Source organism: Solanum verrucosum, unplaced genomic scaffold, assembly GCF_900185275.1.
Source record: "Solanum verrucosum unplaced genomic scaffold, falcon-dt-bn FXZP01000228.1, whole genome shotgun sequence".
In the NCBI taxonomy this organism is placed as follows: Eukaryota; Viridiplantae; Streptophyta; class Magnoliopsida; order Solanales; family Solanaceae; genus Solanum; species Solanum verrucosum.
Window position 1 is genome coordinate 1,871,690 of NW_026020210.1, and position 25,429 is coordinate 1,897,118.

The window sequence follows — 25,429 nt, forward strand, 5'->3', positions numbered from 1 at the left end:
TAATTGATTTCATATAGACTCATGCTTTATATTTTGATTTTCACCTATGAACTATGAACTATGAACTATGATCATGAATTGATAAGAGATTTTATGTATATTTAATAAAAGAATGAAGTTATGATTTAAGGATGCTTTTAAGTTAAGTATCAATGATTTGTGAAATATTTTCTCACAATTTGAAAGAAAATCATGATTTTAGAAGCTTAGGAAGGTAAGTGTCTATATGAACTACTTTAAGAAGTCATGGTTTCAAAAGGAGCTACTCTTATACGACCTTATAATTTGGATTAGTATTTTAATTATTGCCCTTCCTAATGTTATGCTTTGATAATTTAATTAATCTATTTCATTGGTATTATACTTAGCTCCGGGAGAACTTTGAGATGGAGGCTCAAATAGGATAATCTCTAGTAGAAATCTGTAGTTCCAAACTTATGTGCCCCTATATGATTGTCTTAACTGACTTAGCTAGTAAATCTACATAGCTTTAATGATATGATATGGAGTTCTACCTTGGCAAGTAGACTCTTCATTTTTGGTGTGAGATTTACATCGAATTTCATATTATAGTTCACGTGGTCTATTATCGGTTTAAGCTAATATTCCACAAAAAGAACTATGATTTTTCCTCAAAGCTTTCATTATGTCCTTTCATTTATGCTTGACCTTGTTTCATGTTTCTAGTGACTTTGCTTTCTAAGCTTTTAAATGTTTTACTTGATCATGCATTACATGTTTTAAGCATACTATGATATCATGTCTACGTTTATGCATATTTCCTCATATTTAGTACATTTCATGTACCAATGCATATGTCACGACTCGAGTCTACATCCTGGACGTGGCCGGCACTCGAGAAACATTGTTGGTCCCAAAGTGAATCATCATCCTGTCTGACTACAAGTGAAAGACTAGCTCGAGCATACATAAACATTAAATTGAAAGAAATGTTTACTGAATCTCAAACTGAATTGAATATACTGAGTATGAAACATGAGTTTTAAATAAAACATCTGAAAATTGAAAGACCCTCCAAAACTGTCTATCTATGAAGCCTCTATTGTATATAGACGAGTGTTGGGACAAGATCCGCGACTACTCAAAACAATTAATTAGAAAATAAATGTGAAGTCCCCGGAATGCAAGGAATCTCACCCAAGTTATTTAAAGTGCAAAGTGATCTCAACGAAATTCATGTTGATGATCCTAAGAATATGTATGTGCATCATTAAAAGATGCAGGTCAAATGACTACAATACACTGAATGTACGAGTATGTAATATAGCTAAATAACGAATAACTGAATAAAAAGACTGCAATAGATATAAATATATACTCAACCGAATATAAAGAAATAAAGGAGTGAAATCATTAAAAAATTACAAAATACTTACTCATCTATGAACTCAACATGTTAAGTGACATAATAAAAATATACTTTTAACTCTATTTGGGAGATTCTCTAACCGACATCATCTCGCCCACGCAGCTAGAATTGTCCTATATCGTGTCGGGATATAGGACACCTCAACTAAGTGGATCCACTAAGCAATAATTATTCATCTAAAAAGTATGATCATGTACCCATGTTGGCAAGACATGGTTTATGACGATTTTGAGTTGTCTGAACTCATCCCCATATCAGTGCTCAATACTACTCTTAGTAATATATATATATATATATATATATATATATATATATATATATATTCATCTAAAAAGTATGATCATGTACCCATGTTGGCAAGACATGGTTTATTTTGAGTTGTCTGAACTCATCCCCATATCAGTGCTCAATACTACTCCTAGTAATATATATATATATATATATATATATATATATATATATAAATCAAATGTATAGAACATACTCTTTCTCTAGTGTTTGAGATATTGCTCAAACTATCCTTTTAAAAGAGGTAACTACTCTGAAATATCTCTGAACTCATTACTCATTTATAAAACAAGGTTTCTCTTTGCTATGTAAAAATACTTTCTCTCGATTGAGATAATAAATCAAAAGGGCATCTTTAAGAGGTAACGACTCTATACTCAATCTTTCAAAAAACTCTTTTACTTTTCTCAAAATAATATTCTCTTTCTTCATGTAAAAATGAAACATTTGAGAAATACTTAGTTCCCTTATACTCTTGCTAAACTCTTGGTTACAATCTTCCTCAAACTTCTTTTTACTTTCTCAAAAACTCAGTTTAAAACAAAAATTTGGCTTTAAGAATTTCTCAAAATTTATAACTCAAGATAGGGTTCAAGCTGAAACATAAATATGAACGAATTAACTCATGGATCTCAATAACAATATAGAAAACTCAATACTCAGAACTCAAGAACTTAGAACTCAACGATACTACTCATCTCAAGAATACTCAATTCATAGGGTTCATGCTGAAATATAGACATGAACAAATCAACCCAAGAAATCATAATGCATAACATATAGCAATTCAATAATTAGGAATAGAATTTCAAAAACCTTGGACATATTCATTAAAGGATATAGCCCATCATATTTATTATCAATAAGTTCTTTATTGCAAAAGAATATTAAAATACAAAGAGAGACAAATTACCCTCCAAAATAAAAGCAAGAAGCTAAATTTATCTCAATCAAATATTGAAATAAATTGTAGAAAGGTTGCTTCTTTAATGAAGACGTTTGGACTTTTAAAGGTTAATCGAATTAAATGAAAATCCAAAGGAAAAAAATTAAAAGTTACAACTTACAATGCAATGTTATTGAGAAATTTGTCAAATAAAAAAAGGTTAGGAGTTAAGTAGCACTAAGTAGCATTATTTATTCGGTTTATCGATTTTTAATTTTGAAATACGCTAAACCAATAACAAATCAATAAGATATTTTTTATTGATTTTTGTTTATTAATTTTTGGTCGTTAGCAATTTAGTTTCCGATTCACCTAATAAAAAAATGCTTATAAAAGGAATAGAGGACATACTTTGGTGAATTGAAAGTTTAAAATGTATCCAAATTCTCCAACGCATCATCAAGCAAGTCAAAATATAAATGAAATACTTGTTGGGAGCTGTGACAGCAATGGGATGAGCACTAGGAGACTGAGTGGATGAGACAGTGAGAGTGACTCCATTACCCGCTATCCCACTCAGGAAGGCTAATAGTTGATAAACAACCTTAGTAGTCATAGGTAGAAGGCCTGCATCCTCAGCTTGTGCAACTATCTCAAGTTCAACACCCTCTTTGAACTCTACCTCCACAGGAACATGGGGTAGGGGAGGGGCTGTTGGCCTTGGTCCAGCCGATGCCTGAGCTTCACCTTAGATGGGTGTTGCTTCCCCCTACCCCTACCCTACCCCTTCCTCTAACTCTACCTCTTCTTTTCCTTTGCACTACCGATTCTGCAATTGGAGCTGGTACTCACTCTTTGTTTCTTATAGATGAGTCATCTGCGAACAAAGAATGGAGGAAGTGAGATACCAATTTGGATCGTCAGATACCAACTAAAATTATGTTATAGCACAAAGGAATGAAAGAAGGGAGATTTCCTAAAGTATTTTAACGTCCTGAAGAAAAGTACAGATGTCTCGGTACCATTCCTCATAACTCTACTAGACCTATTTTGATACGATGAGATCAATGAATCTAGGGCTCTGATATCAATATTTTCATGACCCAACCCATCGTGAGAGACACCCACGCTAACCCTTAGTGGAAGAATCAACAAATTATTAACACACAGTCTATCAAATAATCAAAAGCAAAATAATTTTCAATATTTTTTTAAAAAAACTTTCATAAAACAAAACTAAGTCATAAAACTATTGTAGAATATCCTTTAGAATCTAAAAGTCGCGTACCATAACACATAAGTAGTCTAGAAAAGTAGGGATGCAACCCCGAAACAATCATAGTCTAAGTGTTAAAAATTGACTAGCGAGAGAAAGGAATAACCCATAGAAATCCGAGAGAAGAAGCTCACCCTTGGGTTCAGGAAACATTAGTATCATAGTTGAGGGCGCAAAGCAGCCGCTGAAATATGCCCTGTACTCAACAAAAAAAATAGCAAGTACATGAACAATACATAAATCTACATTGTTCAGGTCAGATCATCAGCTAATTCCATTTATACGAAATATGAACAGGCACCACAATTTAGTAAAACAGATAACATCAAGTATAACTACAATAATGACACAACCCAGATTCCAGTCCTCACCCTGAATTTACATTCTCAATTAACATGAATACCGACATCACAACAAGTCAACCCGGCTCTCTCATGGAACCCACACGCAAATAATCAATGTATCAAACGTGGTACCAGAGTCAACTATTAGTAATTTGAATCAGCATGGTACCCTAGACAATGATATTGATATCCTTGTACCAAGCATGGTACCTGAGCCAATCGTTAGTATGTATCAGACGTGGTACTCGAGTTAACCATGAGATATCATGTACTAACCATGGTACTCGAACGAACCATGGTACCCGAACGAACCATCAATCATAATCACGATCACAATCACTATGAATAACCCTTGTACTCACAAGTAAATACATACATTACATGCGATTGACAATAGTTAACAATTCAGTTTACTTTTATTCCATTTCTCTAACCATACATTATATGTACATGCAATACTAACGAAGCAGTTAACAAGCACATATAATATAAACTATAAACAAACAATCATTACCTACTTTGAATCAATCTCGAAATGTACTAAAGAAATTGAAATATCCCCTTGTTATGATACATAACTTGTTGTTGGTCTACAAATAATCAATATAATACAAAATAAGATCCAAATGACCTAAAACACTCGAATTATGCTTAAATCCCAACCCAAACCAATTTCGTGATAATTACACTTTAAACCAGAGTTTTTCCACCATTATACCAACTCAAATCCTTCCCTAAGGTAACCACCATAGGTTTCAAATCCCAAGAATCAAATAACAAAGTTAAGGGAGTAATTAACTTACCTTCACCAATGATAATGATGAAAGACTGAGAAAATTTACCCTAGGTCACCTTGCTCTTCACCAAAATGAAATTTCCAATAAATGGGCGATTCTGAGAATTTTCTACATTAATGCGACTAACCCCGCTATAGCAGTCCAATCCCATTATAGTGGGTGTGTTGTAGCAGGACATCCCGCTATAGCGAGAATTAATTTCACTGCTATAGCGGTGTGTCACCCTCTATAGTGACTTGCACAAGATAGAAATTTGAAAATCTCCTAAAAAGATCTCATTTCACAACACACCTTCCAACCTTGACATTCTAAACTAAACCCTTCACGCCAAGTTTGATATCTTACCCGAATTCACTTCTGAAAAGTCATATGGACTCCTTAAATGTCTTAGAGACAGGAACATTAAACTTTACTTAGATGTTTCATCCAATCCTTACTTTGTACTACCCTAGACCTCATTACACTCATATTTTATCCAAGCCTACCCTAGCCTGAAATTTTTAACTCATTATTCCAAAAGTTCTCTCTCATTTTATTTCACTAATATCTCACCCATAACGACCAATAGTATTGTGGGTCTATAGTTCAGGGGAATGGAAACATCAATGATAATATCACACACCGTATTGGTGCAACGTGGATGAAGTGTAGACTTGACTCTAGAGTCTTCTGTGATTAAAAGGTACCATCGAAACTCAAAGGTAAGTTTTATAGAGTGGTGGTTCGTTCGACATTGTTGTATGTGACTGAGTGTTGTCCAATCAAGAACCACTACAAGAAAATGCATTTAAAGCTACAAAACACATTGTAGCTAAATATGAAATTTTCCGTAGCTAAACGCTTTAGCCGTAAAATATTTTTTCGTAGCATTCATGGCAAGATGTAGGGTGGCTAAAAGTTAGCTACAAACTTTACATGGTTTGTGGCTAAGGACTAATACTTATAGCTACTAACAAAATTGAGTTGTAGCTATAATAGTACAAAATTCTTGCTACAAAATATATACTTGTAGCAAAATATTTTTAATCTTTTGCCACAACAAATTAAATCTATAGCAAGTTTTATATTGTAGACACAGTATATTCTATTGTAGCAAATGACTTGATTTATTTGCTATGAAAATTTAAAATTTGTGGCTATTTTATATTTTTAATCTTGTGGCAATGATACTTGTATTTAGCTACAAATTTTAAAAAATATAGCTATAAAATTAAAGCATTTGCCACAAATATTTTTTCACAAAGCTAAGATTTGAAACTTTTTGCCATGACATACATAAATTATAGCTAATATTTTTAATTTTGCTATGAAAACTGAAAATGTATCACCTTATTTTTATAATTACATATAGATTTAGTCATAATTACAAAAATTCATTGCCACAAATTGAAGAATAGTGACATAAACATTATTAATCACAAGAATTTTTATAATGTAGCTAAAAAATAAATTTCAACAATTTTGTTACTATAAATTTGAAAGAATTTTCCACAAGCTTTGTTAGTCAAAAAAGATACATAATGTAACCATGAATACATTTTTGAGATTCCAAAATAATTCTCAACTTACATATAATTGCATTCTAAAATTTTGAGAATAGCCATAATATACAATTCTTGTAAGACATCATCTTGTTTGAGTCCAAAGCAACATAGTCTTCACCTATTTTTCTGTAATGACCCTCCAGGTCATTTTTAAATTAAAGAATTCTTTCCCTCGTTTAGAGCATTCTTGTAGCGACCCCAAGTCATTAATGACTTGCTGGCGCTGACTGTTCGGTCGCCTGGTCGTTCGTTTGGGTTTTAGGCCCGTTTCCCTGTTTTAGAGATTTTATAACTTGAAAAGTTGACTTTGGTCAACCTTCTTGAAAGACGTGCTCAGATGAAAATTCTGACAGCTAGGTTAGCTTCGGAATATCGATTTTGGTCTAGAACGAACCTTTGTTCACTTCCCGAGGCTTTAGATGGCAGTTGTGGAATCTGGCTCAAAACGATACCGGGTGTGGGACCCACTTTTCATCGAAGCGATCTCCAAATGGAAATTCCGCCTTCACCGTTGAGTCCGAAATATCATTTTCAATCATATTCCATATATGGTTTGTATTTTTCCGACTCCGAACGAGTCCGGAACATCGAAATTTAAGTTTGAAGGGTTGTAGAATTCTAACACGGCGGTGATGTGGCAGAGCCACGCGACGCCACGTGGCAGCGGATGGAAATCTGGAAATTTCCAGATTTTAGGACGAATTTCGTCCATTATTTCTTTCACATCTTCAACATAAGATTTCTCCTCCATTTTAAGCCCGAATTAAGTGATTCAAAAGGCTAACTTCAAGAGAATTTCGTGGGGAATCTAGAGGTGATCTCAGGAATGCGAGGGAAGGCTTCGTTTGAGGTAAGAAATCAAATTTAGCTACTGCTAGGGTGATTTTCGGAATAAATTGTTGTTGAATTTTGAAATGTGAGATCTTGATCATCTTAGGTCCGTTTTGAGTCATTCTTGAGGCTAACTTGTAGAGTTTTTCGCAAGGATCGTCGTGGTATAATCTGTTTGGGTTGGAAGGGTCTCGTTTTTCCAGAAATGGGTGATCAAGGGGCTTCTAGTGTTAATTGTTGTGGCTGATTTGCTATGTTTTATGCATCTGTTTCTGCTAAATTTTGGGGTATTAGTTTAGTAAGGTATTTGGGACGTTTTCACGGATTCGTTTTCGGGATTCCAATTGTGGGTCCCACAATCCCGTTTTAGACCCGATTTTGGGTCTATCTCTGAAAAATATAATTTTAGTGTCAATATATTCGTAATGACGAAGTGATTAACCTTTTGTTAGTGGGGAAGCATTTGGAGACCGTTCGGAGGGAAAAAGTTCCGGTACCGTGAGTTGAAGCACGCGTGGTCGGCTTTCAGGTAGGCTATGGCTTTCCCTCGTGAGATTGAGCATGTTTAGGCATTTGTTTATTCATTTGCTTAAGTATGGAGGGGTTCGGGTGTCGAGCATGCTAAATTTCTATAATCCCTGCCTTAGACCTTATTTCGGGAAAGCGTTGGATTACGACAGCATGTCTCTTGATATTATTGAACATCCATACCTTGTGGTGTATATGATAATATTGATTTGAAGTATGTTTGGCCTTAGTCTAGGCTTAGACTAGTGTTGCCATAGACTTGCGAGATTTCGGATGTCGTTGAGCAGTAGAACTTTTTCCGACGTCGTTTCAGACGGTCAACTTCTTATAGACTGATATAGCAGACTTGAGTCTGATAGTCTGAGCCTTAGCTAGGCAGTAACTCAGCTTATGACCTTGTATCCATAATGCCCTACTTTTCTATTAGCTACAGTACCCGGTTAGAGTCCGTGGTCCAGCTTACTTATGTCCAGGCTTAGCTACAGTACCCGGTTAGAGTCTGTGGTCCAGCTTACCTGTGATCTGGTTTTGGCTACAGTACCCAGTTAGAGTCCGTGGTCCAGCCCACCCGTGCCCGACCTTTGGCTACAGCACCCGGTTCGAGTCCGTGGTCCAGCCCATATAGGTTGACTCATTAGCTATAGTACCCGGTTCGAGTCCGTGGTCCAGCTTGCACGTGGTGTATTCCCAATTCCTCACTAAAGCTTCAGTTTAGTCTTGATTACTCTCATCTGTAGGTTGAGGTTTTGGAGGTTGGAGAGATTCGATTAAAGTCCGAGACGTAATGAGATCCTGGAATATGATTGGGAATGGTTCAGTTAAAAGTCCGGAAATTGGTAATATTGTGATAGACCTTCTAGCTCTATTATTTTACTTCAACTGCCGGTGCATCTGTCGGGCTTATGGGGGTCCGTGCAGGTGGTTTCTTTTATTGTGCACGAACGTACCCGTCGGGTTTATGGGAGCCCAGCGGAGTTAGTTAGATTACTTGTCTTTGTTGCCTGTACGCTCGTGTACATACCCCCATTTACTACTCTTTGCACTTGATGTGACCCTTTATTTGCATTTCAGTTCACTTTTGCTTATCTTGCTCAGTCGGCCTATGATGCCTACTGGGTACCTGTTGTTTTGGTACTCATGCTACGCTCTGCATCTATTTTGTGATGCAGGTCCGAGCACTAGTAGCCAGCGTTGATCGAGCTTGGAGTAGACTTATCCGGAGACGGGGGTGAGCACACGGCGTTTTGTACTATTTCAGTCTCCATCTGTATATATAGACTTGTCTTTTTCCTTTCGAGACAGTCCAGTCTCTGTTGTCCAGTTTTGGGACTGGTACTCATTTTGTAGTAGCTCTGTACTGGTGACTTCCAGGTTCTGGGAGGGATCTTTATTTGTATATATGTTTTGGGTTGCTTCGCCTGTTTCTGTTGTTATTTCCTACTCTTGTTTAATTTCTACCCTCAGACCCATTACTTGTTGTTCCGGGTTACGGGTTGGCTTACCTGCTGGTGGGTTATAGTAGGTGCTATCATGACTTGATAAAGTATCAGAGCCCAGGTTCGTCGGTCTCACTTGTACGAGCTAACGTCTAGTAGAGTCCTGCAGATTGGTACGGAGACGTCCGTTACTTATCTTCGGGAGGCTACAGATGTCTTTAGGAACGTGTTGCTTTTGTATCACTGTCGTGCATTGTGTGTCTTATCGGTTTCTGAAAATCTTACTTGTACCACTCTTTTATAGGGATGGCTCGCACGCGTGGTAGGGCCCCAACTAGGGGTAGAGGCCGACCTCGAGGTCGTGCCAGAGTTACAGCACCAGCCCAGGACCAAGAGCAAACTCCGGAGCCGGTGATAGAGCCACCAGCAGCTCCAGCACAGCAGCAACCGATGGGCCCGGGACTGGCCCAGTCATTGCCCGAGCCTGTGGCAGCTCCAGATATACAGCGATGCTCGTACAAATACTAGCTGCCATTGGGGGTATGCAGCAGGCCCCAGCTCCAGCCGTTCCAGTACCGCAGGGCCAGCCTACACCAGCGGTACCGGTTGTTCAGCAGCTGCGGCACCGGTTGTTCAGCCTGACGATTTGGAGGGTGTCATGCCACTACGGGAGAGAAGATGCTCGGGGTGTTCCTTAGACTATCACCACCGAGGTTTTCTGGGGCAGTGGGGGAGGATGCCCACGAGTTTCTAGTTACTTGCCGCGAGCGGCTACAGACTTTGGGTTTAGTGGAGTCGAGAGGAGCAGACTTCACCGCTTACCAGTTAGACGGTCCCGCCAGGCAGTGGTGGCGTACATACTTAGAGACCAGGCCAGCTGGGTCTCCACCGGTCACATGGACTGAGTTTTCAGAGGCCTTCTTGGCCGATTTATTCCCAGGAGCATCAGAGATCAGCTCAGAGATCAGTTTGCTCGGTTAGAGCAGGGCTCCATGACAGTATCAGAGTATGAGGCCCGATTCCACGAGCTCTCCAGGCATGCCGCCATGATATTACCTACTGATGAGGAGAGGGTTCGTTGTTTTGTTCGGGGTTTGAGACTACAGTTGCGGATTGAGACTCAGTCTTTAGTCTCAGCGGGCCGCTCATTTCTGGATGTAGTGGACCATGCCCGCACTATCGAGCAGCTCCGTCGCGAGGCCCAAGGGGCAGCGGCAAGAGAGCTAGACAGGAGGATAGCCATGATAGGCGCCGTTTCAGACCCCGGAGTCTTATGATAGATCTCAACAGAGGTTTCAGTCGGGTCAGTCTAGTAGCCCCTTCCAGGCCTCTCTCCAGGCATCGGAGGGTGATCAGCACCGCCATATTGGTTTTAGTGTTGGTCCTAGTCGGGGCCGAGATAGTTCACAGATGGGTTTTTTGGCCGGGGTAGCCGACCTCCAGCTCTCAGTCGACAGTTCCAGGGGTGTTATGAGTGTGGGGAGTTAGATCATTGGGCCCGCGAGTGTCCCCATCGCAGGTTAGCCACCCGCTCCACAGGCAGCTAGGCATGCGCCAGCACCTCCAGCTAGAGGCAGAGGCCAGGGACAGACCGTAGGGGTGGTCACCAGGGTATACGGGGTGGTCCCCGAGGAGGAGGTTAGGGGGCAGAGCCGATACACAGGGTAGGGGAGTCCAGGCCCACTTTTATGCAACTCCAGCTAGAGCAGATGCTGAGACCTCGGACGATGTGATCACAGGTACAGTGTTATTATGCCATCAGCCCGCATCCGCCTTATTTGATCCAGGCTCTACTTATTCCTATATATCTGTTTATTGTGCTCCTCGATTGAGTATGATCCCAGAGCTATTGGTTGAGCCGTTGCGTGTTTAACCCCGGTAGGTGATTCTTTAGTAGTGGATCAAGTATTTAGATCCTGTGTGGTGACTATTCAGAGGCGAGACACTAGGGTTGATCTTATTTTGCTTGATATGGTGGATTTTGATTTGATTTTGGGTGTGGATTGGTTATCTCCCCACCATGTGGTCTTGGATTGCTACGCTAAGACCGTTACTTTAGCCATGCCTGGTATTCCACCAGTGGTGTGGCAGGGCTCTTGTAGTCGCACGCCAGTTGGGGTGATATCTTTTGTTCGGGCCCAGAGGTTGATGGCTAGCGGGTGTTTGGCTTATTTAGCTTATGTTAGAGATGTTAGTGGAGGGTCCTACCGTTGATTCAGTACCTATTGTTCGAGAGTTTACAGATGTGTTTCCTGTCGATCTGCCTAGTCTCCCTCCTGATCGTGACATTGACTTTTCTATTGAAGTAGAGCCGGGCACTAAGCCCATTTCTATACCACCGTACCGTATGGCCCCCGTAGAGCTCAAGGAGCTCAGTGTTCAGATTCAGGATCTCTTAGATAAGGGATTCATTCGGCCTAGTGTATCGCCTTGGGGTGCCCCAGTCCTCTTCGTAAGAAGAAGGACGGTACTATGCGATTGTGCATCACTACAGGCAGTTGAACAAGGTGACGGTGAAGAACCGTTACCCCATGCCTAGGATTGATGATCTATTTGACCAACTTCAGGGTGCCGTGGTATTTTCTAAGATTGATTTAAGATCCGGCTACCACCAGTTGAGGATTAGGGCAGCGGACGTCCCTAAAACTGCATTTAGGACTCGTTACGGCCACTATGAGTTCCTAGTGATGTCTTTTGGGTTGACTAACGCCCCTGCCGCGTTCATGGACTTGATGACTAGGGTGTTTAGGCCGTACTTGGATTTATTTGTCATAGTCTTCATAGATGACATTCTAGTATACTCGCGGAGCCGGGAGGAGCATGAGCAGCATTTGAGGATAGTGCTTCAGACTTTGAGAGGCCAGCGACTTTATGCTAAGTTCTCAAAGTGCGAGTTTTGGCTTGAGTCCGTATCATTCTTGGGGCACGTGGTGTCAAGGATGGCATTATGGTAGATCCCGCTAAGATTGAGGCCATTCGTGATTGGGCCAGGCCCACCTCTGTGACTGAGATTCGTAGCTTCGTCGGATTGGCAGGCTACTATAGGCGTTTTGTTGAGGGATTTTCTACTATAGCAGCGCCTTTGACTCGGTTGACTCGCCAGGATGTTCCGTTTGTGTGGTCGGAGGAGTGTGAGAGGAGCTTTTGAGGCTTAAGGAGTTGCTTACCACCGCTCCTATATTGACTCTTCCAGTTGAGGGCGAGGGGTTTACTGTTTATTGTGACGCATCCGGCATTGGTTTGGGTTGTGTACTGATGCAGCAGGGCCGCGTTATTGCTTATGCGTCGAGGCAGCTTAAGTCGCACGAGCGCAACTACCCCACTCATGACTTAGAGTTGGCGGCGGTGGTTTTTGCGCTTAAGATTTGGAGGCATTACCTGTATGGAGTTCGATGCGAGATCTATACTGATCACAGGAGCCTTCAGTACATTATGAGCCAGAGAGATCTTAATTCGAGACAGCGTCGTTGGATTGAGCTCCTGAAGGACTATGACCTCTCTATTCTCTACCATCCGGGCAAGGCAAATGTAATAGCGGACGCCTTGAGTCGGAAAGCAGTGAGTATGGGTAGTCTAGCTTTTCTTTCTACTACGGAGCGACCATTAGCTTTGGACATCCAGTCCTTAGCTAACCGGATGGTACGGCTTGATATCTCTGATTCCCGTGGTGTACTAGCTTATGTGGATGCTCAGTCATCTCTGCTGGATCGGATTCGCAGCCGGTCAGTTTGAGGATGAGGACTTAGTGGCACTTCGAGATCGAGTTTTGGGAGGTGACACTGGCCTGGCTACCTTAGATTTAGATGGGGTCTTAAGATTTGGTGATCGACTTTGTGTTCCAAGAGTTGGGGGTTTGATTCAGATGATTCTTACCGAGGCCCATGACTCCAAATATTCTATTCATCCGGGCACAGCTAAGATGTATCGGGACTTGAGACAGCACTACTGGTGGAGCGGCATGAGGAGAGATATTGCGGATTATGTATCGCGTTGCTTGAGTTGTCAGCAGGTTAAGGCCGAGCATTTGAGGCTGGTGGTGAGCTTCAGAGATTACCCATTCCTGAGTGGAAATGGGAGAGGATCACCATGGACTTCGTTGTAGATTACCCCGCACTTCCCGTGGTCTTGATAGTATTTGGGTCATCGTGGATCGATTGACCAAGTCAGCACACTTCATTCCTGTCCATACTTCCTACAGTGCTGAGAGGTTAGCCCGTATCTACATTCGAGAGGTGGTTCGTCTTCATGGTGTGCCTGTTTCCATCATCTCAGATCGGGGCCCACAGTTCACATCTAGCTTCTGGAGGACCTTCCAGGATGAGTTGGGTACCCGTGTTGACCTTAGCACAGCTTTCCACCCGCAGACTGATGGTCAGTCGGAGCGCACGATTCAGGTTCTTGAGGACATGTTGCGGGCTTGTGTTATGGATTTTGGGGGTCAGTGGGACCAGTATTTGCCTTTGGCAGAGTTTGCGTATAACAACAGCTACCACTCGAGTATTCAGATGGCCCCATTCGAGGCCTTATATGGTAGGCGTTGTCGCTCTCCAGTTGGTTGGTTTGAGTCTGCAGAGCCCAGGCTGCGCGGTACAGACTTGATGCGAGAGGCTTTAGATCATGTGAGGGTGATTCAAGATAGGCTCAGGACAGCCCAGAGTAGACATCAGAGTTATGCAGACCGTAGGCGTCGACCGTTGAAATTTGTGTTGGTGATAGAGTATTCCTCCGTGTGTCGCCCATGAAGGGTGTAATGAGATTTGGGAGGCGGGGCAAGCTTAGCCCCAGGTATATAGGTCTTTTGAGATATTGAGGACAGTTGGGGAGGTCGCATATGAGTTAGCTTTGCCCCGGCCTTTTCAGCTATTCACCCAGTTTTTCATGTTCGATGTTGCGCCGGTATGTTCCAGATGAGTCCCATGTGATTCAGTATGATGCAGTTGACTTGGATGAAAGTTTGAGATACATTGAGGAGCCAGTTGCTATTTTGGCCAGAGATGTCAGACGGTTGCGTTCCAGAGCCATTCCTGTGGTCAAGGTCCATTGGAGACATCGTCCAGTTGAGGAGGCTACCTGGGAGACCGAGCATGAGATGCGGGCACAGTTCCCTGGCTTATTTGAGCATTCAGGTACTTCTTGACTCTTACTTTCGCGGACGAAAGTTCTTTTAGTAGTGGATATTGTAATGACCCTCCAGGTCATTTTTAAATTAAAGAATTCTTTCCCTCGTATAGATCATTCCTGTAGCGACCCCAAGTCATTTATGACTTGCTGGCACTGACTGTTCGGTCGCCTGGTCGTTCGTTTGGGTTTTAGGCCCGTTTCCCTGTTTTGGAGATTTTATAACTTGAAAAGTTGACTTTGGTCAACCTTCTTGGAAGACGTGCTCAGATGAAAATTCTGATAGCTAGGTTAGCTTCGGAATATCAATTTTGGTCTAGAACGACCCCTTGTTCACTTCCCGAGGCTTTAGATGGCAGTTGTGGAATCTGGCTCAAAACGATACTGGGTGTGGGACCCACTTTTCATCGAAGCGATCTCCAAATGGAAATTCCGCCTTCACCGTTGAGTCCGAAATATCATTTTCAATCAGATTCCATATATGGTTTGTATTTTTCCGACTCCGAACGAGTCCGGAACATCGAAATTTAAGTTTGAAGGGTTGTAGAATTCTAACGCGGCGGTGGCGTGGCAGAGCCACGCGACGCCACGTGGCAGCGGATGGAAATCTGGAAATTTCCAGATTTTAGGACGAATTTCGTCCATTATTTCTTTCACATCTTCAACATAAGATTTCTCCTCCATTTTAAGCCCGAATTAAGTGATTCAAAAGGCTAACTTCAAGAGAATTTCGTGGGGAATCTAGAGGTGATCTCAGGAACGCGAGGGGAGGCTTCGTTTGAGGTAAGAAATCGATTTTAGCTACTGCTAGGGTGATTTTCGGATTGAATTGTTGTTGAATTTTGAAATGTGAGATCTTGATCATCTTAGGTCCGTTTTGAGTCATTCTTGAGGCTAACTTGTAGAGTTTTTTGCAAGGATCGTCGTGGTATAATCTGTTTGGGTTGGAAGGGTCTCGTTTTTCCAGAAATGGGTGATCAAGGGGCTGCTAGTGTTAACTGTTGTGGCTGATTTGCGATGTTTTAGGCATCTGTTTGTGCTAAATTTTGGGGTATTAGTTTAGTAAGGTATTTGGGACGTTTTCACGGATTCGTTTTCGGGATTCCAATTGTGGGTCCCACAATCCCGTTTTAGACCCGATTTTAGGTCCGTCTCCGAAAAATATAATTTTAGTGTCAATATATTCGTAATGACGAGGTGATTAACCTTTTGTTAGTGGGGAAGCATTTGGAGACCGTTCGGAGGGGAAAAGTTCCGGTACCTTGAGTTGGAGCACGCGTGGTCGGCTTTCAGGTAGGCTATGGCTTTCCCTCGTGAGATTGAGCATGTTTAGGCATTTGTTATTGATTTGCTTGAGTATGGAGGGGTTCGGGTGTCGAGCATGCTAAATTTCTATAATCCCTGCCTTAGACCTAATTTCGGGAAAGTGTTGGATTATGACAGCATGTCTCTTGATATTATTGAACATCCATACCTTGTGGTGTATATGATAATATTGATTTGAAGTATGTTTGGCCTTAGTCTAGGCTTAGACTAGTGTTGCCATAGACTTGCGAGATTTCGGATGTCGTTGGGCAGTAGAACTTTTTCCGACGTCGTTTCGGACGGTCAGCTCCTTGTAGACTGATGTAGCAACTTGAGTCTGATAGTCGGTAACTCAGTTTATGACCTTGTATCCATAATGCCCTGCTTTTCTATTAGCTACAGTACCCGGTTAGAGTCCGTGGTCCAGCTTATTATGTCCATGCTTAGCTACAGTACCCGGTTAGAGTCCGTGGTCCAGCTTACCTGTGATCTGGTTTTGGCTACAGTACCCGGTTAGAGTCCGTGGTCCAGCCCACCCGTGCCCGACCTTTGGCTACAGCACCCGGTTCGAGTCCGTGGTCCAGCCCATATAGGTTGACTCATTACCTATAGTACCCGGTTCGAGTCCGTGGTCCAGCTTGCACGTGGTGTATTCCCAATTCCTCACTAAAGCTTCAGTTTAGTCTTGATTACTCTTATCTGTAGGTTGAGGTTTTGGAGGTTGGAGAGATTCCGATTAAAGTCCGGGACGTAATGAGATCCTGGAATATGATTGGGAATGGTTCAGTTAAAAGTTCGGAAATTGGTAATATTGTGATAGACCTTCTAGCTCCATTATTTTACTTCAACTGCCGGTGCATCTGCCGGGCTTATGGGGGTCCGTGCAGTGGTTTCTTTTATTGTGCACGAGCGTACCCGTCGGGTTTATGGGAGCCCGGCGGAGTTAGTTAGATTACTTGTCTTTGTTGCCTGTACGCTCGTGTACATACCCCCATTTACTACTCTTTGCACTTGATGTGACCCTTTATTTGCATTTCAGTTCACTTTTGCTTATCTTGCTCAGTCGGCCTATGATGCCTACTGGGTACCTGTTGTTTTGGTACTCATGCTACGCTCTGCATCTATTTTGTGATGCAGGTCCGAGCACTAGTAGCCAGCGTTGATCGAGCTTGGAGTAGACTTATCCGGAGACGGGGGTGAGCACACGGCATTTTGTACTATTTCAGTCTCCATCTGTATATATAGACTTGTCTTTTTCCTTTCGAGACAGTCCAGTCTCTGTTGTCCAGTTTTGGGACTGGTACTCATTTTGTAGTAGCTCTGTACTGGTGACTTCCAGGTTCTGGGAGAGATCTTTATTTGTATATATGTTTTGGGTTGCTTCCGCCTGTTTATGTTGTTATTTTCCTACTCTTGTTTAATTTCTACCCTCAGACCCATTACTTGTTGTTCCGGGTTACGGGTTGGCTTACCTGCTGGTGGGTTATAGTAGGTGCTATCATGACTTGATAAATCGGGTCGTGACACTTTCCGTCCACAATCTTCAATTGCACCTTGGCTTGATCAACATCGATTCCAATTTGTCATTTATATACCCTTATTCCATAAATATGCTTATCAATAATGGTAAATATTTTAGCACCAAGAATGTAATGATTTAAAATTTCAAGGAAAAAATATAATTGTCTATGATCATTTTTTAACAAAAATGTTTAGCAAATAACAAAAATACAAAGAAAACAAAGGAGCAAGCAAACCTGTAACTTTTAAACTTCTTAAAACCTATAGATATAGATCTCAAATTTTAGTATCAATTATAAAACTCATACCTAATCAGAAAATTTCTTTTACATTAATAAACATATACAATCCATTGTAATACCCATCGACTCAAACTAGGACAATAATCTCTTGCAAAATATAGAATATAATTGTGTATGATAAATTATTTGTGGTTCAATCTTTTCTTGAACCTATACATAATAGAAAATTTAGAGCATACGACTGAGTAAACAAAAACTTCATATTGTGAAAACTTATCTCATCTGCTTGGAGAATGCTATAACCTACAAAAAAAAAAAAAAAAAAACATTAGAAGCAAAAAAATCGAACAAAGGGGGAAGGGGGGCGGACAAGAAGGATATGGGAAGAGTGGAAAGGATATCTAGGTTTTCATTAAATGGGTTTTAAAATTTTGGGGGGAACTTTTGATCTTTTGCAATTTTTAATTTTTTGGGGTAAGAGTTGTTGGATCTAAATGGGAAGAGGGGAGACGGTTGGAGAGTTATTTTGGGTGAAGATTAATGCTTTGCTTTTATAGTTATTATTTTTTGCTTATTTTAAAATTAACAAATACAATATTCTTTTATATATAACAAATACAACAATTGTTACAATAAAATTATTAATTGTTATTGATAATAACAAAGAAAATTATCTCATGAAAATAAAAATAATTAATAATATTAACAGCAATAAAACAAATATATTATCTATTCTTCTTTTCAAAATAAATTTTTAACTTATACTTCTTATGTCTCATATTAATTGTCCAATAACAATAATAATAACATACCTAGTGAAATCTCATAAGTGGGGTCTAAGAAGAATAGAGTGTACCTAGACATTACCACTATCTCGTGAAGGTAGGGAGACCATCGACTCATATTAGTTGTTCACATTAATAAAAATAGTTATCTCAAATTAATTGTCAATTTATGAAAGATAGAAATTAATTATAATGTTTTCAATTTCCCTTACAATTAATTCTTTTTTAAAAGTGTAAACAAGTTTATGAAGTTTTAGATAAAAAAATATTATGGCGTAAAGTAGTAAAAATTATCCTTTTTATTTCTGATTACTTAGCATCGTATTAAAGAAAAAATAGACAACTAATATGGAACAGAGAGAACAATCTTTAGTTAAACTTATGACCACTCTTAATATTGAATTACTATTTTTAGTTTGAATTAAAATATAAAAATGATATGAATTCAAAATATTTTTCTCTACCTCTTAGAGAGGGGCAAATTTGTGTACACTCATGTATCTCAAAATCCCATATATTGTAGAAAGTTCTTCTTATAATGCACTCTCTTCAAATCTCATATTATAGTACTTTACTCAGTATTCATTATTAGATATTCTATGTTTAACTTGACATGCTAATGCATAATATATATATATATATATATATATATATATATATATATATATATATATATATATATATATATTATGCATTAGCATGTCAAGTTAAACATAGAATATGTTAAAATACAATATAACTATCAATATCAGAAAATATATTTAATCTATTTATATAGAATTAGAGAAACAAAATAATATTGTGAAGACAAGTGCCAATTACCGTACAATTCAAGTTTGAAAATTATTTTAATGAAGAATATTCAAAAGAAATAAGAAACTCAATTCAAATTTTTTTTGTATCAATCATTTGAATTCAAATTCAAGTTAAATTGTTTAACTTTAGAGAAACTATACTTCTCCATTGTTTGGTTATTTCAATTTCAATTTAAATAGATATATGAATTTTGGATTGTAGTTTTGTAGTTTTAATTTAAAATACAAAAATTATATGGATTATGAAGTTAAGATTAAAATAAGAAATTCAAAAAAAATTGCCAATAACAGAAAATAAAAAAATTGAATATTAAAATCACTTTCTATGCGTATTAATTATATTCAATAAACAATTGATTTATCTATCTATATTCAAGAATAATTCATATTGCATATTTGAATAATATGACATTATTTAATGATTTGTAAATTGATTATACATGTTTTTTTTTTTGTATAAAAAAAGTCCAATTACATCAAATTAATTAGACATAACTTCTATTTTTTTTATAACTTCTATTTATTTAAATTATACTTAAAACTCTCAAATTAAGATCTTCTAAAATTGAACTGATGGAAAGATTGACATCTCTAATTAAGCCAGCTTGATAAATGCATTGTTTGATAGAAGAGGTCTGAGTCGTATAAAATGAATTCTCAACATAAGATGAAGCACCTCAAGGCTTACGTTTCACCTCGTATTGGATAAAACGTATCACCACAATTGTACTCACATAGTTGTATCATTTTTTCATGACAATTTTTTTAACTATTAAGTTAATTATTGCAACAATTTTTTGCTACTCGGAACATAATATTTATTAAGTTATTATATTTTATTTGAAATGACTTCCTATGTATAAAATATTACGGTTGCTTCAACAAGTTTCAACATGATCGTGAAAAAAACTTATAATTAACTATAAAATTGTATTTAGCAAAAAATTTATGATTATATATTTTTAATATGCCACGACTTTTATAACTTGAAAAAAAACATTTAGCTACAAAAAAAAATTTCAAATAAGTTATTGTGGCTGACAGGTTATTTATTACTATGATAAATTCAAACTTGTGGCAAAAATTAATTATCAGCTATGAATTTTTATTATAGAAGAAAATCTTAATTATTGCCACAATATTTTATAACTTAAAGCTAAATTATTTATTTAGCTATAAATATTTCTTCAAATAATTTATTGTGGCTAATAGGTTATTATTACTACGGTAAATTAAAATTCGTGGCAAAAAATACTCCCTCCGTCCCTTTTTAGTTGTCGACTTTAGAAATGGCACACAAATTAAGACAACAATGATTAGCACAGTGAAGTTACAATTTTACCCTTATGACAACTTTTCACTTCAAAATTACAACCACTTATTTGAATTCAAGTGAAATAAATTGGAGGGAAACAACATACACTTTTACAATTTTCAAGAAGTGTAAATAAGGGTATAATAGGAAAAAATTTGTTGTCCTTTCTTGATTTGTCAAAATGGACAACTAAATAGGGACAACTAAAAAAGGAAATATGGACAAGTAAATAGGGACGGAGGGAGTAGTAATTAGCTACGAAATTTTACTATAGCAAATATTCTATGGCTATATCATATAACTATTGCCACATCTTTTTATAACTTGATGCAAGATTATTTACTTAACCACAATATTTTGTTTCAAATAACTTATTATGGCTAAAGAGTTGCTATTGCTACAATTATTTTTATTGGGTCGCAAAAAAGTTATGATTAGCTACATAATTTTATTGTAGCAATAAAATTGTAGCTATTTAGATAATTATTGCCATGATTGTTAGCAATTATAGCAAATACAAGGATTTTGCTTTGTAAACTTTATATTCGTGACTAAGAAATTTGACGAATTTTTAGATAGCCACGAAATTTGAATTTTTATTGCTATTACTAGGTAATAGATACAATTTTTGAATTCATAACTTAGTTTTCGTAGCAATAAGTATATTTTCTTGTAGTGAACTCTCAAGTCCAAAAGATGCATGTTATGAAGATGAGGATATTGAGGTGAATGTGTGATCATACTAGGAGAGATGAAGATTAAAAATGAGGATATTCAGGATAAGCATGTTGAGGTGGAAATATTATCATTGTTTATAATTGTTTTTAATAATCTATCCTTGTATGATGTTTATGGTGTTTCGACTATCATATGCTTTATTGTTGTTTTGGTTTTCTTTGGTAGACGTTGTCAATTTTATTATTATTTGCTATATTTCTCTTCATTGTCTCCTCCTTCTTTATATCAAGATTTATTGCACTTGAACTGAGAGTCTTTCAGAAATAGTCTATCTACCTCCACGAGGTAGTGATAATGTGTGTGTGCATTCTACTCTCTCTAGACCTCATTTGTAGGATTTCACTGAGTATGTTGTTGTTACCTTTGAATTTAATTAGTAACACAAAATGTATTAATTATAAAATTCCTTCAAAATATATTTTATAATATATTTCCAAGGTATAATTAATATCAATAAATAGCTTTCTTATCTACATTCATATGATAAGGAAAAATACAGTTCAAAGTATGAATATTAAAATATTTAACTTAAGAAAATAAAATGAATTACCATGATATATTTTTTCCTCAAAAAAATTATTTTTGTAAATTGGTCAATCCTTAGAGCTATTACACTTCGAGAAATTTCATCTTCAGAATTTTGTATTTGGAGGGCTTGCCATATGTTTAATTGATTAGACATTGCGACGGATATAAAATGGAATCTTGTAGTACATGAAATATAAGTAACAAAATTATTGGAAATGAGTCAAATGAATTTAATAACATGACTTTTTTGGACTGCCTTTTGCAAATAAAATTAATTTATTTCTCATCTTTGACTGGAGCCTTCATATATATGTATATATATACCACCTCTATTAGTCCCTCTACATTCACTTCAAAACTGAAAACCTCTATTGCTCCGTAGCCTAGAAAATATACAATGAATTCCCAAAGAAGCTCCACCACCAATGTTGCGCTCCAAACGATAATTTCTTCGGCATCTCTGCTATTCATGGTAACATCTTAGTTAATTCATATTTATATGTAGATTTTTTTTCATGTTCTCCACTCCCTTTTTTTTGGTTTCGAGTTTGTATTTTATCTATTTTGTTTCATTAATCAAACGAAGAGGAGCCTCGACATAGATGGTAAAATTATTGCCATCTAATGAGGAGATGACATGTTCAAATCATGAAAATAGCATTTTGCAGTTACGCAGGGCAATGTTGCGTAAAATAGACGCTGCCCCAATTACATAAGTCTACTTTACTGTGTAACATTAATACAAGAGAAAAAGGGTAAATATACCCCTGAACTTTTTGATTTAGAGTAGATATCCCTCATTAAAAAAAATGGTGCATATAAGCCCCTGTCGTCGAATAAATGGTATATATATATATATCTTTTTGATAATAAACCTACATTTTGCAAATTTTAAAAAATTGGTTTTTAATTTTCAAATTAACAAATGAATTTAAAAAAATTGTCACCCATTGTTTTACACATCCATATCTGATCCAAATGAAAAAGAACCCATTACATGTTCTACTTAGTCATAAAAGGGGTTTGGATTAAATCTGAATAAAATAAGAATTGAATTTTTTTAACGAGGATTTGCATGATGACATATATGCATCACTTTTTAAACGAGGATGTTTTTGTTCTAAATTTCAAAATTGAAGAATATATTTATGTCTCTTTTTCCATACAACTATATACACTAGAGACATTTTTTTTCTCGTTTGTTTCTGTTGATGTTTTGCTTCTCTAAACAAATGTTGTTGTTTTTTCTCAGAGTGTGTATCTGTCATTGTTTTTAGACCATATTGGAGAAGAGACAAGGTATAAATATAATTTTTATTTTCTCTATTTAATTTAGTATCTGATACAAGTACATATTTTCATATCTAATACATTGTTGTAGGTTATTTTTTCCTGAGCTTAAAAGATCTATGGAGATGGTTCAAGAATTAAAGCATGGTGTTAATGAAGATTTCTTCTTTTATGAATATATGTCTAGTAGTGATGAGAGTTCTGACAGTGATGGATATGATACCATTACACATGGAGGAACGAGTAATGATGATGACGGATCTTCTAATAACGATGTAGAGAATAACAATAATAGCAATGAACGTGATGATAATGATGATAATAATAATCATAACAACAATAAGAATGAAAAAAATAATGATGATGATAAGGATGAGGTTGACGATGATGATCAGGATGAGGATGAGGATGAGGACGAGGATGCGGACGATCAAGATTGTGATGACAATGACCATGAAGAAGATCAAGAACCAAAAAATAAGAAGCAGAAGTTGGAGAAGGAAAAGGAGATAGAGGGGGAGAAGGTGGATGAGGATGATAAGGGAAAGCAAACATAAAAGGAAAAGGGATAGGATAAGTGTGAAATGAAAATTTATGCTTGATTTAATAAATAAGACTTGTTTCATAGTGCATATTATTGCGTTTTGAAAGATAGTTATTTTGTACTTTTAAGGGGTTGTTTGGTTGGGAACAAATATCTTAGGATAACTTATTCCATCACTATGATATAAATTGTGGGATAAATTATCCCAAAAATGACAACCAAACAAGATACAAAAACTTTATTCCATCACTATTTTCTTATCCCATCACTATTTATTTCTATCCCTCTCACTTTTCCAATACAAATCTTATGGTAGACTCCAAGCGGATATAGCACCATATTACTAGTTTCTAAACACATGACATCATCTCACACTTATCTATGTTCACATCTTTAAATCGCTCAAACTTAAGTAGTTATTGTGTTCTATAATACAACAAATAAAATAAATAAAGATAAATAGATTCATCACGGATTATTTACAATAACTTCTCATACATGGAAAATGTGTTAATTTTATCTCATTATTTTTGCCAACCGAAGTATTTGGAAAACCATAAGTCTTTATTTTAAAAACTATAGTAAATGATAACACGTGATTAAGAGTCACGATTGATGCAAGAATATATCTTATGTCCACTAAGGGGTTGTTTGGTTTGAAAACAAGTGATGTTGGAATTAGTTGTGTTGGATAAGCTATGTTGGGATTAGTTATGCTAGGATAAGTTATGTTGGGATATGTTATGCTAGGATTAGTTATCCTGAGAGTATTTCTTATTGATTGTTTGATTAGTTGTATTCAAAATAATCTACATTGCATAATTTCTAAGAATAAGTTATTTATTTACAAAAATACCCTCCACCTTATCTAGTTTGTTATAATTTCTTTGTAAACTTTCGTTATTCATTCTTAAAAATAAAACTTTCATTTTATATCACTTAAATATTTTTGTGTGTGCATTCTCATGATTGTACCATGTGTGTTTTAAAATAAAACTTTCATTTTATTTAGCTTAAAAATAAAAAAATTCATCTTACATTGGTTAAAGTAAAAGAATATATATTATTTATGTCACTTAATTTAAGCACATATCACTCTTAAATTGTAAAATATTAAAGTTACCTTCATTTTAATTTATATATATATAATATAAAATTTCAAGTGACTAGAAGAATATTTAATTAAAAATATGTAATTCATTAGTAGAGAAATCAAAATATAAATAAGCATAAGAATTACTCAAATAAATTCAACGTATGATATATTCATAAATAAAAATTATATTTATATAATGTAATTTTTTAATAAAAAATACGAAGAATCATCATAAAAATAAGGAGTTGTGAAGGTTGTGAATGTTATTATATACTTAAAAGTAATGTGAATATACATGAATGTGAAAATGATGTATAAAAAGGGTTAAAGGGATACTTTAGTCATTTTACCTTTGTTATCTCGGGATAAGTTCTCCAGGTATTACTATTCCACCAAAAGGTAGAGATAACTTATCTTAATTCTAACTATTAATCTTGAAATAAGTTATTCCAGATTTTGTCACCAAACAAAAGCTTAAAGGCTACTCAAAATTTATCTCGAGATTAGGTCTCCTTATCCATCATGCCAAATAACACCTAAATAAAATAAAATATGAGCTGTTAAGTGAAATCACCCCTTGCTGCTTGCCTAGAAAAAGAAATATTTTAGAAACAATTTTGTACTAAATGAACTAGAAATGTTAAAGTTGTAAGATAATCAAGATTTTTCTTATTGAACTATCAGTTCTATGATAATTTGAGTTTTTTTAACGAACTAATCTATAACCTAATGTAATAAATTATAATTATACCCTTTGACATATAAAGGCCTTCACTTAGGTTTAATTTTATACTTTTACTTCTCACTGTTTC

At 36.9% G+C, this 25,429-nt stretch overlaps 1 protein-coding gene across 1 annotated transcript; it reads left to right on the forward strand.

The window, feature by feature from the left end:
- Positions 1-22,084: 22,084 nt before the first annotated feature.
- Positions 22,085-23,534, forward strand: LOC125830354 (uncharacterized). Its single transcript, XM_049509542.1, has 3 exons — positions 22,085-22,159; positions 22,940-22,986; positions 23,069-23,534. Exons 1-3 carry the CDS (start codon positions 22,085-22,087, stop codon positions 23,532-23,534), a joined length of 588 nt encoding a protein of 195 aa, XP_049365499.1.
- Positions 23,535-25,429: the final 1,895 nt, after the last annotated feature.